The following is a 12,392-nucleotide window of genomic DNA, read 5'->3' on the forward strand; positions in this document are numbered from 1 at the left end:
AGGCTATTTGACAAAAACAGAACCGTTTCATACCTTACAGTGGGATACGATCACATAAACCTCTATGTATGGGAATACCTGGGAATAGATTTTCTAAATTAAAACTACTTTGAGCTCATTCCCTGCTGATTTTTACAGTATTTGATGTCCTATATATATATATATATATATACACACAGTGACAGTCAAACGTTTGGACTACTCATTCAACTCATTCTTTATTTGAACTATTTTCAAAATTGTAGAATAATAGTGAAGACATCAAAACTATGAAATAACACATGGAATCTTAAACAAATAAACATATATTTTATATTTGAGATTCTTTTTTGCCTTGATGACATCTTTGGCATTTTCTCAATCAGCTTTTTAAAAATGTATTTTTAATTAAATGTAACTAGGCAAGTCAGTTAAGAACAAATTCTTGTTTACAATGACAGCCCACACTGACCAAACACAGATGACGCTGGGCCAATTGTGCACAACCCTATGGGACTCCCAATCACATCCAGTTGTGATACAACCTGGATTTGAGCAAGGGTGTCTGTAGCGACACATCTAGCACTGAGATGCAGTGCCTTAGACCACTGCACCACCTGATAGCCCCATGAGGTAGTCACCTGGAATGCAGTTCAATTAACAGGTGTGCCTTGTTAATTTGTGGAATTTCTTTCTTAATGCTTTTGAGCCAATCAGTTGTGTTGTGACAAGGTAGGGGTGGTATACAGAAGATAGCCCTTTTTGGTTAAAGACCAAGTCCAAGCAAGAACAGCTCAAATAAGCAAAGAGAAACGACAGCCCATCAATACTTTAAGACATGAAGGTCAGTCAATATGGATAATTTCAAGAACTTTGAAAGTTCCTTCAAGTGCAGTCAAAAAAAAACATTCAGCACTATGATGAAACTGGCTCTCATGAGGACCGCCACAAGAAAGGAAGACCAAGAGTTACCTCTGCTGCGGAGGATACGTTCATTAGAGTTACCAGCCTCAGAAATTGCAGTGGAAATCTGTCTTTTGGTCTGATGAGTCCAAATTTGAGATTTTTGGTTCCAACCACTGTCTTTGTGAGACGCACAGTAGGTGAACAGATGATCTCTGTATGTGTGGTTCCCACCGTAAAGCATGGAGGAGGTGTGATGGTGCTTTGCTAGTGACACTGTCAGTTAATTATTTAGAATTCAATGCACACTTAACCAGCATGGCTACCACAGCATTCTGCAACGATTCACCATCCCATCTGGTTTGCACTTAGTCCCACTATCATTTGTTTTTCAACAGGACAATGATCCAAACACACTTCCAGGCTATGTAAGGGCTATTTGACCAAGAAGGAGAGTGATGGAGTGCTGCATCAGATGACCTGGCCTCCAATCAAATGACCTCAAACCAATTGAGATGATTTGGGATGTCGCTCTGGCTGCTGGGGCTTCTCTGAGCCACCTCTACGCAGACGACACCATTCTGTATATTTCTGGCCCTTCTTTGGACACTGTTAACTAACCTCTAGACAATCTTCAATGCCATACAACTCTTCTTTCGTGTCCTCCAACTGCTCTTAAATACAAGTAAAACTAAATGCATGCTCTCCAACCGATCGCTGCCCACACCTGCCCGACCGTCCAGCATCACTACTCTGGATGGTTCTCACTTAGGTATTTGTAGTTGTCCACATATTCTAGGTGTCTGGTTAGACTGTAAATTCTCATTCCAGACTCACGTTAAGCATCTCCAATCCAAAATTAAAACCAGAATCGGCTTCCTATTTCACATCCTTCACTCATGCTGCCAAACATACCCTCGTAAAACTGACTATCCTACCGATCCTTGACTTCGGCGGTGTCATTTACAAAATAGCCTGCAACACTCTACTCAGCAAATTGGATGCAGTCTATCACAGTGCCATCCGTTTTGTCACCAAAGCCCCATATACTACCCACCACTGTGACCTGTATGCGCTCGTTGGCTGGCCCTCACTTCATATTCGTCGCCAAACCCACTGGCTCCAGGTCATCTATAAGTCTTTGCTACCTTGCTACCACCTTATCTCAGCTCACTGGTCACCATAGCAGCACCCACCCGTAGCACGCGCTCCAGCAGGTATATTTTACTGGGTACCCCCAAAGCCGATTCCTCCTTTGGCTGCCTTCCCTTCCAGTTCTCTGCTGCCAATGACTAGAACGAACTGCAAAAATCACTGAAGCTGGAGACTCATATCTCCCTCACTAACATTAAGCACCAGCTGTCAGAACAGCTCAAAGATCACTGCACCTGTACTTAGCCCATCTGTAAATAGCCCATCCAACTACGTCATCCCTATACTGTTATTTATCTTATTTATTTTGCTCCTTTGCACCCCAGTATCTCTACTTGCACATTCATCTTCTGCACATCTACCACTCCATTGTTTAATTGCTATATTGTAATTTAGGCACTATGGCCTATTTATTGCCTTACCTCCCTTGTCCTACCTCATTTGCACACACTGTTTATATACTTTTTTCTATTGTATTATTGACTGTATGTATGTTTATTCTATGTGTAACTCTGTGTTGTTGTTTGTGATGCACTGCTTTGCTTTATCTTGGCCAGGTCGCAGTTGTAAATGAGAACATGTTCTCAACTAGCCTACCTGGTTAAATAAAGAATAAAATAAAAAATGAGTTGGACCACAGAGTGAAGGAAAAGCAGCCAACAAGTGCTCAGCATATGTGAGAACCCCTTAAAGACGTTTGGAAAAGCATTCTAGGTGAAGCTGGTTGAGACAATGCCAATAGTGTGCAAAATCAATTCATTAAATCAAATCAATCATCAATTCAAAGGGTGGCTACTTTGAAGAATCTAAAATATATTTTGATTTTTTTAACACTTTTTTGGTTACTACATGATCCATATGTGTTATTTCATAGTTTCGATGTCTTCACTATTATTCTATAAAAATATTCCAAGTTAAGGAAAACCCTTGAATGAGTAGGTGTTCTAAAACGTTTGACCGGTAGTGTGTATGTATGTGTAACGGCGTTCGTCTGTTGAAGGAGAGTCAGACCAAAATGCAGCGTGGTGGTTACTCATGTTCTTTAATGAAAAAATAGCGATACATGAAATAACTAAATAAATACAAAAACAACAAACGAAACGTGAAAACCTAATTACAGCCTATCTGGTGAACAAATAATTAAAGAAAACACAAAATACGAAGACCAAGGCGTGACAGTATGTGTATATGACAGTATGTGTGTGTGTGTGTGTGTGTGTGTATATGTGTATATATATATATATATATATATATATATACACACATACTGTCACGCCTTGGTCTTCGTATTTTGTGTTTTCTTTAATTATTTGTTCAGGCCAGGGTGTGACATGGGTTTATTGTGTTGTCGTATTGGGGTTTTTGTAGGCATTGGGATTGTGGCTGATTAGGGGTGTGTCTAGCATAGGCTTGGCTGCCTGAGGCGGTTCTCAATCAGAGTCAGGTGATTCTCGTTGTCTCTGATTGGGAACCATATTTAGGTAGCCTGGGTTTTACTGTGTATTTTGTGGGTGATTGTTCCTGTCTCTGTGTAGTGTTCACCAAATAGGTTTTCACGTTTCATTTGTTGTTTTTATTTAGTTATTTCATGTATCGCTATTTTTTCAAACTTAGATTTAGATAAAACTTAACTTAGATATGTGTATAGATAGATATATATATATATATATATATATATATATATATACACACATATCTAAGTTAAGTTTTATCTAAATCTAAGTTTGAGGTGGAAAACATAAATATATATATATATATATATACACACTACCAGTCAAAAGGCTTCCTTGTTTTCCACCTCAAACTTAGATTTGTCTGTTCATAACACTTTTTTTCCAATCTTCCTCTGTCCAGTGTCTATGTTCTTTTGCCCATATTAATCTTTTCTTTTTATTGGCCAGTCTGAGATATGTTTTTTCTTTGCAACTCTGCCTAGAAGACCGAAGACCAGCATCGTGGAGTCACCTCTTCATTGTTGACGTTGAGACTTGTGTTATGCAGGTACTATTTAATGAAGCTGGCAGTTGAGGACTTGTGAGGAGTCTGTTTCTCAAACTAGTCACTCTAATGTGCTTGTCTTCTTGCTCAGTTGTGCACCAGGGTGAGTTTCAGGAGAAAGTTCTTTGTTTCTGGCCACTTTGAGCCTGTATTCAAACCCACAAATGCTGATGCTGCAGATACTCAACTAGTCTAAAGAAGGCCAGTTTAATTGCTTCTTTAATCAGAACAACAGTTTCAGCTGTAATAACATAATTGCAAAAGGGTTTTCTAATGATCTATTTGCCTTTTAAAATGATAAACTTGGATTAGCTAACACAACGTCCCATTGGAACACAGGAGTGATGGTCGCTGATAATGGGCCTCTGTACGCCTATGTAGATATTCCATCAGAAATCAGCCGTTTCCAGCTACAATAGTCATTTACAACATTAACAATATCTACACTGTATTTGATCAATTTTAGGTTATTTTAATGGGCAAAAAAATTTGCTTTTCTTTCAAAAACAAGGACATTTGTAAGTGACCACAAATTGGCTTCAATTAAGCGCCGTCCACAGGGTATAACATGGCGCTGCAAAAATGGAGTGATAGACTTCCTTCTTCAAGATCCTTTATACCTTGCACAAATCTCCCACTTTACCACCACCAAAGCACCTCCAGACCACATTGCTTCCACCATCCTTGACAGATGGCGTCAAGTACTCCTCCAGCATCTTTTTATTTTTTCTGTGTCTCAAATATGCTATTCTTTGTGATCCAAACACCTCAAACTTAGATTAATTGTCAATGACACTTTTTTTCAATCTAAGTTTGAGGTGTTTGGATCACAAAGAATAGCATATTTGAGACACAGAAAAATAAAAAGATGCTGGAGGAGTACTTGACGCCATCTGTCAAGGATGGTGGAAGCAATGTGGTCTGGAGGTGCTTTGGTGGTGGTAAAGTGGGAGATTTGTGCAAGGTATAAAGGATCTTGAAGAAGGAAGTCTATCACTCCATTTTTGCAGCGCCATGTTATACCCTGTGGACGGCGCTTAATTGAAGCCAATTTGTGGTCACTTACAAATGTCCTTGTTTTTGAAAGAAAAGCAAATTTTTTTGCCCATTAAAATAACCTAAAATTGATCAAATACAGTGTAGATATTGTTAATGTTGTAAATGACTATTGTAGCTGGAAACGGCTGATTTCTGATGGAATATCTACATAGGCGTACAGAGGCCCATTATCAGCGACCATCACTCCTGTGTTCCAATGGGACGTTGTGTTAGCTAATCCAAGTTTATCATTTTAAAAGGCAAATAGATCATTAGAAAACCCTTTTGCAATTATGTTATTACAGCTGAAACTGTTGTTCTGATTAAAGAAGCAATTAAACTGGCCTTCTTTAGACTAGTTGAGTATCTGCAGCATCAGCATTTGTGGGTTTGAATACAGGCTCAAAGTGGCCAGAAACAAAGAACTTTCTCCTGAAACTCACCCTGGTGCACAACTGAGCAAGAAGACAAGCACATTAGAGTGACTAGTTTGAGAAACAGACTCCTCACAAGTCCTCAACTGCCAGCTTCATTAAATAGTACCTGCATAACACAAGTCTCAATGTCAACAATGAAGAGGTGACTCCACGATGCTGGTCTTCGGTCTTCTAGGCAGAGTTGCAAAGAAAAACATATCTCAGACTGGCCAATAAAAAGAAAAGATTAATATGGGCAAAGAACATAGACACTGGACAGAGGAAGATTGAAAAAGTGTCATTGACAATTAATCTTCCTCTGTCCAGTGTCGGTGTTATTTTGCCCATCTTAGTCTTTTCTTTTCATTGGCCAGTCTGAGATATGTCCTTTTCTTTCTTTGCCTTAGACCACTGCACCACATGGGAGGTCCGCATTGAAACTGGTTGAGAGAATGCCAAGTGTGCAAAGCTGTCATCAAGGCAGAGTTGCTACTTTGAAGAATCTCAAATCTAAAATATGTTTGTTTTTTTGGTTACTAGATGATTCCATGTGTGTTATTTCAAAGTTTTGATGTCTTTACTCTTTTCTACATTGTAGAATAATTAGTAAAGAAAAACCCTTGAATGAATAGGTGTTCTAAAACGTTTGACAGGTAGTGTATATATGTCAATTATAACGTTACATTAATCAACATTGACCGACGATACATTTGTAACTGTAGCCACCATCTGAGCTGCATACATTATAGCCACCACGTGTGAAGGATACATACAAACAGAACTTTGAGTTTCCTGACTGAAATGCCAGTCGCCTTACAGTCAGGCTGGAACCCCTTGAATCTCGAGACACACTTGCAACTTTTACGCAACATTGACCGTGCTATTTATTTCGAGAAACTTCCAGCCCCATCTCCCACACGTCACCGTGCGGAATCTTTAAAGGGTCCATTGACTGAATAAAATGGCACGGTATAAAGGATCAAGGAGTTTGAGCAGCATGAACACACAGTCACCAATGGTAGACATGGTCAATAATAACGATCCTCTACCGCCAGGATGGGAAATAAAAATTGACCCACAGACAGGATGGCATTTTTTTGTGGATCACATTAATCGCAAAACAAGCTGGAATGACCCAAGACACGATTCCAAAAAGGTAGGATCATGGATGTGTAGTAACATGATGTGTACCGTGGGAGGGCTCGTGTGATATATATTCAAAGTTGGAGTGAAATGTCATGTCTGCTTGACAGCATGGCAGACAACACAATCTCTCTAATATATGGCACGGTCGTCGATCAAGCGCTTCAGTGGTTAATAATGATGGTCACCGCTTCTGATACGCACTGGCTTATATTATAGGGGAGACAGAGTGGGCATATTCTATTTATAGTAGGCTATGCTTCTATAAATTTTTATTTACTTTAAAAACATGGGCTACAAATTGTCTCTGCTAAGACTTAATATACGCCAACGCAATGGAATGCTGTCTATTGTAGGCTCCAGCTCTCTCCCACATGCATTATATCGGGTTAACTAACAATAGCAATAGCTGTTATAAACGGCTATGTTCTTGTGTTATGGTCTAAGCTGAGCAACGGCTGTTGTAAAAGGCTATGATATTGTGTTATGATCTAAGCTGGCAGGTTTGTTGATGACGCACAGTCATATGTAAAGCCATGCCTTTGAGTGTGATCATTTCCATAATGTTTATTTAATGCCTATTAGGCCAAGCAGACTACAGACTGCATTTGTTCATATTTCTTACACTCTTAGAAAATAGGGGTTATTTGGCTGTCCCCACATAGGATAACCCTTTTTGGTTCCAGATAGAATTATTTTGGGTTCCATGTAGAAAAGGGTTGTGTGTAGGGTTCAATAATGAACTCAAATGGGATCTACCTGGGATCAAAAGGGGTTCTTCAAAGGGTTCTTCTACCAGGACAGCCAAAGAACCCATTTAGGTTTTTAGATAGCACCTTTTTTTACTAAAACTTTCCCTTACAAGGGATTTGAAGGTGTTCATCACCCACCCATATATAACAGCTCCAAGAAACCTACATTAAATTAACAAATCGCTGAATTTGTTGACATGTTTTTACACCATTGAACTGTGCAGAAGTACTATGTGTCAACTTTAAATGTTGAAGGGTTGGAGGAGCAGACCCTAGGCTGCCAGTTGGCGTCTTGCATTAGGAAGATCAACACATTCTGTCCGAAGTTAGTGTCACTAAGAATCTGCTGGAAAGACAGCTGTCAGGGGATAAAATTGGTGCAATGCTGGCAGTGCACAGAGACCTTGCCAAAATGGCAGAGGGCAAAGGGTCGTTCAGAGCTATTGGCTGTGTCATAACTACTTTTGTTGTATATAAAAGAGTCAAGGAACGATGTAAAGAAAAGGTAGAATATACCCCACACATCACTCTTAAGTCATATTTAATTGTAATTCTTATTACCATGCAATATACAGCAATTTTGTTATTACATAGTCATGGCAGCTTGAGACTGTTCCAATACAGTGAGTCCAATGGGCCGACAGTCTTGTGGACAAACTTTTGTCTTTGTCGTATCAAACTGTGTGGACTTACATTGAACAAATATATAAACGGAAGATGTAGTGTTGGTCCCATGTTTCATGAGCTGAAATAAAAGATCCCAGAAGTGTTCCAACCGCACAAAAAGCTTATTTCTCTCAAATTTTATGCACACATTTTTTTACATGCCTGTTAGTGAGAATTTCCAAGATAATCCATCCACATGACAGCGGTGGCATATCAAGAAGCGGATTAAACAGCATGATCATTATAAAGGTGCACCTTGTGCTGAGGACAATAAAAGACCACTCTAAAATGTGCAGTTTTGTCACACAACACAATGCCACAGATATCTCCAAGTTTTGAGGGAGCGTGCAATTGGCATGCCTCCAACGTCGTTTTTGAGAATTTGGCAGTACGTCCAACCGGCCTCACAACCGCAGACCACGTGTAACCACACCAGCCCAGGACCTCCACCTCTGGCTTCTTCACCTGTGGGATCGTCTGAGACTAGCCATGAAACTGTGGGTTTGCACAACTGAAGAATTTCTGCACAAACTGTCAGAAACCGTCTTAGGGAAGCTCATCTGCGTGCTCGTCGTCCGCACCAGGGTGTTGACCCGTCTGCAGTTCGGAATCGTAACCGACGTCAGTGGGCAAATGCTCACCTTCGATGGCCACTGGCACGCTTCTAGGATTAATCCCAAAACTGATCATGTAGTGATATCACAGAGATACTGTTCCCTGCTGTCACAGTCAGGTGTCTCACTCTGACAGTTGACTGCTTAATTGGTTGTCCTGGTGATCACCAAGACAGCATCATGGAGTTTTTTTTGTCTCCACTGTGAATTATGATCAACATGCATGTGAGGACATGAGACAACTATGATTTGTTATGTTTTATGATAGTAAACACTGCCTAGCAAACCAACAAATGCAGAGCCTACATACCCACATGTAGTGATGGCTTGCTTCTTCTGACAGGCACATACTTGCAATTGGATAAGAACTACACTCTTAGAAAAAAACGGTTCCAAAAGGGTTCTTCGGCTGTCCCCATAGCAGAATCCTTTTTGGTTCCAGGTAGAACCTTTTTGGGTTTCATTTAGAAGAGAACCCTCTGTGGAAAGGGTTCTACATGGAATCCAAAATGGTTCTTCCTGGTACCAAAAAGGGTTATTCAAAGGGTTCTCTTATGGGCACAGCTGAAGAACCCTTTTTTGGTTCTAAATAGCACCTCCCCCCCTCCCCCTCCCCAAGAGGGTAGTTTCCTCTTCCAAGTGGTCAGAGAAGTGATACTTTTCTTTTTATCTCCCAGGGATATTTCACAATGTACCGAATGCTTTTTGCTTATAGATACCAGAGCAGATTCCAGAGCAGACATATTTGTTTCAGCCTCTAGCAAATGGCTCTTTTCAATCAATCTCAATTTAATTTTAATAGCCCAATGGTCTTAGTTTGTAAAAAATAGCAAACCTTTCCGGGATGTTGGACATCATTCCCTCATAGAAAACACATTTTATGATGGATTGGCAGTAATTGCTTGCCTCTGGGGCTAGGGTTTCACTCACATACTTATTTGCATGTCTTAGATATGTATTAATTCAGACTTTTTTTCTTCTTCAGGTCAGCCAGCTGTCTCAAAATGGCCCCAGTGTGCCCCCAGAGCAGAGTCCTCAGGAGATGCAGAAGGCCTTCGTGAGAGACATGAAGCACCCCACCCTCCGTCAGGGTTACATCCCAATCCCAGTCTGCCATGAAGGCGGAGACATCCGTCAGCAACAGCAACACCAATGTTTCCCGTACATTCAGCCGACTGCTCTGCAAACTGTACGAGCAGACGGGCGGACACCCTCCCCCACCCCGACGCTCCACTGCAGGCCTAGATCTCCTTTGCAGGGTCCCTCCGAGAGCACTACCCCTGAGCCCTACATGTCCTGTTCACCTAGTTCACAAGGACCTGAGGTGAGATTGATTTAGCTAATGAGATTACTACGCATTAACTCTTACCATTTGCTTTAATCATAGATTGATGTCATTGGAGGATTTGCAGAGAAAGTTGTAGTTAAATGCAGGTGTTTGATGTCGGAATCAAACTAAACCTCCAGCTACTTCTAGAGCTACTTGTAATATTGAATATACAATTGTACTTCCTCTGATTCATGCTAGACTTTCATTCCTTTGGGCCACCCCCTCCACCAGCCCCCACGACCCAGCAGCACAGGCCTCCAGGCAGGTTACATCCCCATCCCAGTGATCCATGAGAGGGCCGGAGGTCACCCACAACAAGCCCCTGTCAACTCCACTCTCTACACCCAGCGCTTTCCGGCTTACTCAGAGCTCCAGCCCTCCTTCCACCACCTACAACCAGAGGACTGGAGCGGTCATCATGGGCCCACGCCTTCTTCCCGGGACCGTGCCTCCCCCTCCCCGAGCGTGCTTCCCCAGCACCGTGAGACTGCCGGCATCCATATCCCTCCGCATATGAGGAGCCAGTCTCCCCTCAGTGCACAGGTCATTACAGAGAGACCACAGGTACCTTTTTTCCATCTTCGCTTCACCTATTGCCAGTCCAATATCATTAGGATTCATCTATATAAAACGTATAATATATGTACATAGCCATAAATGCCAGAATAGCAAATTTGACATTATTCCTGATAAATAATTAGCAGGTTGACATTTATTGTCATGAATCTTGCCCAAGAGGTAGAACTGAGTGATTTCCGCTAGATAGGCCAGCTGCAATTTCAAAATGGTCTATATCGTAAACATTTAAGGTTAGGGTTAGCAATGTGGTTTTAAGGTTAGGTATAAAATCAGATGATATAACTTTTGTAGCTGTGCTAGTTAGTGACCACTCTGCAGAGCTACCTCCAGGTCAAGATTCATGACAATAAATGGCAACATGCAAATAATTCCTTCTTTCTTCCCCAGGTCCAGGTCCACCACCACCACCATGTCCCACAGAGAGAATCACCCCACAGAATAGAGCAGGAGATCTCTCAGTATCCCCAAACAGTGCAGAGAGAGGCTGACACACAGCAGCTTCAACAACCACAGATGTCACAACGACCACAACAGCCACAGCAGCCACAACAATACCAACAGCCACAACAATACCAACAATCTGAACAGTACCAACAACCACAACAGTATCAAAAGCCAGAAAAATACCAACAACCTGAACAGTACCAACAACAACCACAACCACAGCCACAGCCGCAGCCGAAACAGACAGCAAACCTCACAGTCCAGATGCCCCCAAAACCAGAAGCCCAGGAGCCAGTGGATGCTCCTGCTCCACAGGAGGTCCCTTCCACAACAGCAGAAAACGAGTCCGCCGCTCAGTGTCACCCAGGCTTGGCTAAAGTACAAAAGATAGTGGAGAGAGTGGCGAAACTGGAGCAAGAGGTGAAATGCTTTGATGGAAAGAAGAACGATAAGAGGTACTTGCTGCTGGAGGAGCTGTTGACCAAAGAGCTTTTGGCATTGGACTCAGTGGACCCAGAGGGGCGTGTGGATGTGCGACAGGCGCGACGTGACGGAGTCCGGAGTGTCCAGACCATACTGGATGCACTGGAGATGCTGGATGAGCGGCCATCGGAGCCAGTCAGTGCGTCCTCGATGGAGGGCGAGAGCCCGCCACAGAGTGGAGAGCAGCCTAGTACGATCAGCCAAGCGAATGTGGAGATGGCCAGGGAGATCTCATAATGACTGCTTTATTATGGCGAAGAATGAAGAGAAACGTCATCAAATATGACATGGAAATAGGCTGCTCCCAATACCCCCCTTTCTATGGCAGATATCACATATGAACTATAAGATGCATGTTTGCTTAATTTCCAGTGTTGGTATTTTCTGGTATTCACCACATATGTGATGGTGGTAGCTGAGTGCAATTATGTTTAGCCACTGTTGTTGCCTTTTGCCGTGCCAATGTCTTTTTGCAAGAACATTGTCATGTTCAGTGTGTTAAAGACACATACAAAATGGAGATGATCTAAGAGGCCTTTATCCATCCATATAGGAAAATACTATGAAAATAGCTTATTTAAATTTTAAAAAGTACATATATGTTGTTGCCTTTGGACCATGTGACGTGGTTGTTGTAAAGTTGTTCAGTACATATTCAATAAGAACACTGGTTGGTATGTATAGAGAAGGCTACATCTCTCTAAGAAAGGGCTTCAGTTGCTATTGTTAGAGATGCCTAATATTTCCCTCTTAGTTCTAATCCACTACTTCGAGAAACAATATTTACCTCAGATTCCATATGAAGAAATGGGATAAATGTTAATGATTCAGTCAGAGAAAAGTATTTATTTTTGGGCCTCAGGTGACAAAGAGCCACTTAAAGGGAAGAATCTTC

At 41.6% G+C, this 12,392-nt stretch overlaps 1 protein-coding gene across 2 annotated transcripts in view; it reads left to right on the forward strand.

The window, feature by feature from the left end:
* Positions 1-6,383: 6,383 nt before the first annotated feature.
* The window catches only part of LOC112252587 (BCL2 associated athanogene 3), a 6,564-nt gene continuing 555 nt past the window's right edge, over positions 6,384-12,392 (forward strand). Inside the window, exons 1-4 of one of the 2 annotated variants that reach the window (XM_024423935.2) lie at positions 6,384-6,642; positions 9,647-9,985; positions 10,190-10,555; positions 10,958-12,392. The exon at positions 10,958-12,392 is cut by the window's right edge and continues 555 nt beyond it. In XM_024423935.2, the coding sequence (XP_024279703.1) occupies positions 6,448-6,642; positions 9,647-9,985; positions 10,190-10,555; positions 10,958-11,734 (1,677 nt within the window). In that variant the 5' untranslated portion in view covers positions 6,384-6,447 and the 3' untranslated portion in view covers positions 11,735-12,392. The remainder of the gene's footprint in view (positions 6,643-9,646; positions 9,986-10,189; positions 10,556-10,957) is intronic. The other variant, XM_024423947.2, reaches the window with a different exon arrangement.

Source organism: Oncorhynchus tshawytscha, linkage group LG01 (genome assembly GCF_018296145.1).
Source record: "Oncorhynchus tshawytscha isolate Ot180627B linkage group LG01, Otsh_v2.0, whole genome shotgun sequence".
NCBI lineage: Eukaryota > Metazoa > Chordata > Actinopteri > Salmoniformes > Salmonidae > Oncorhynchus > Oncorhynchus tshawytscha.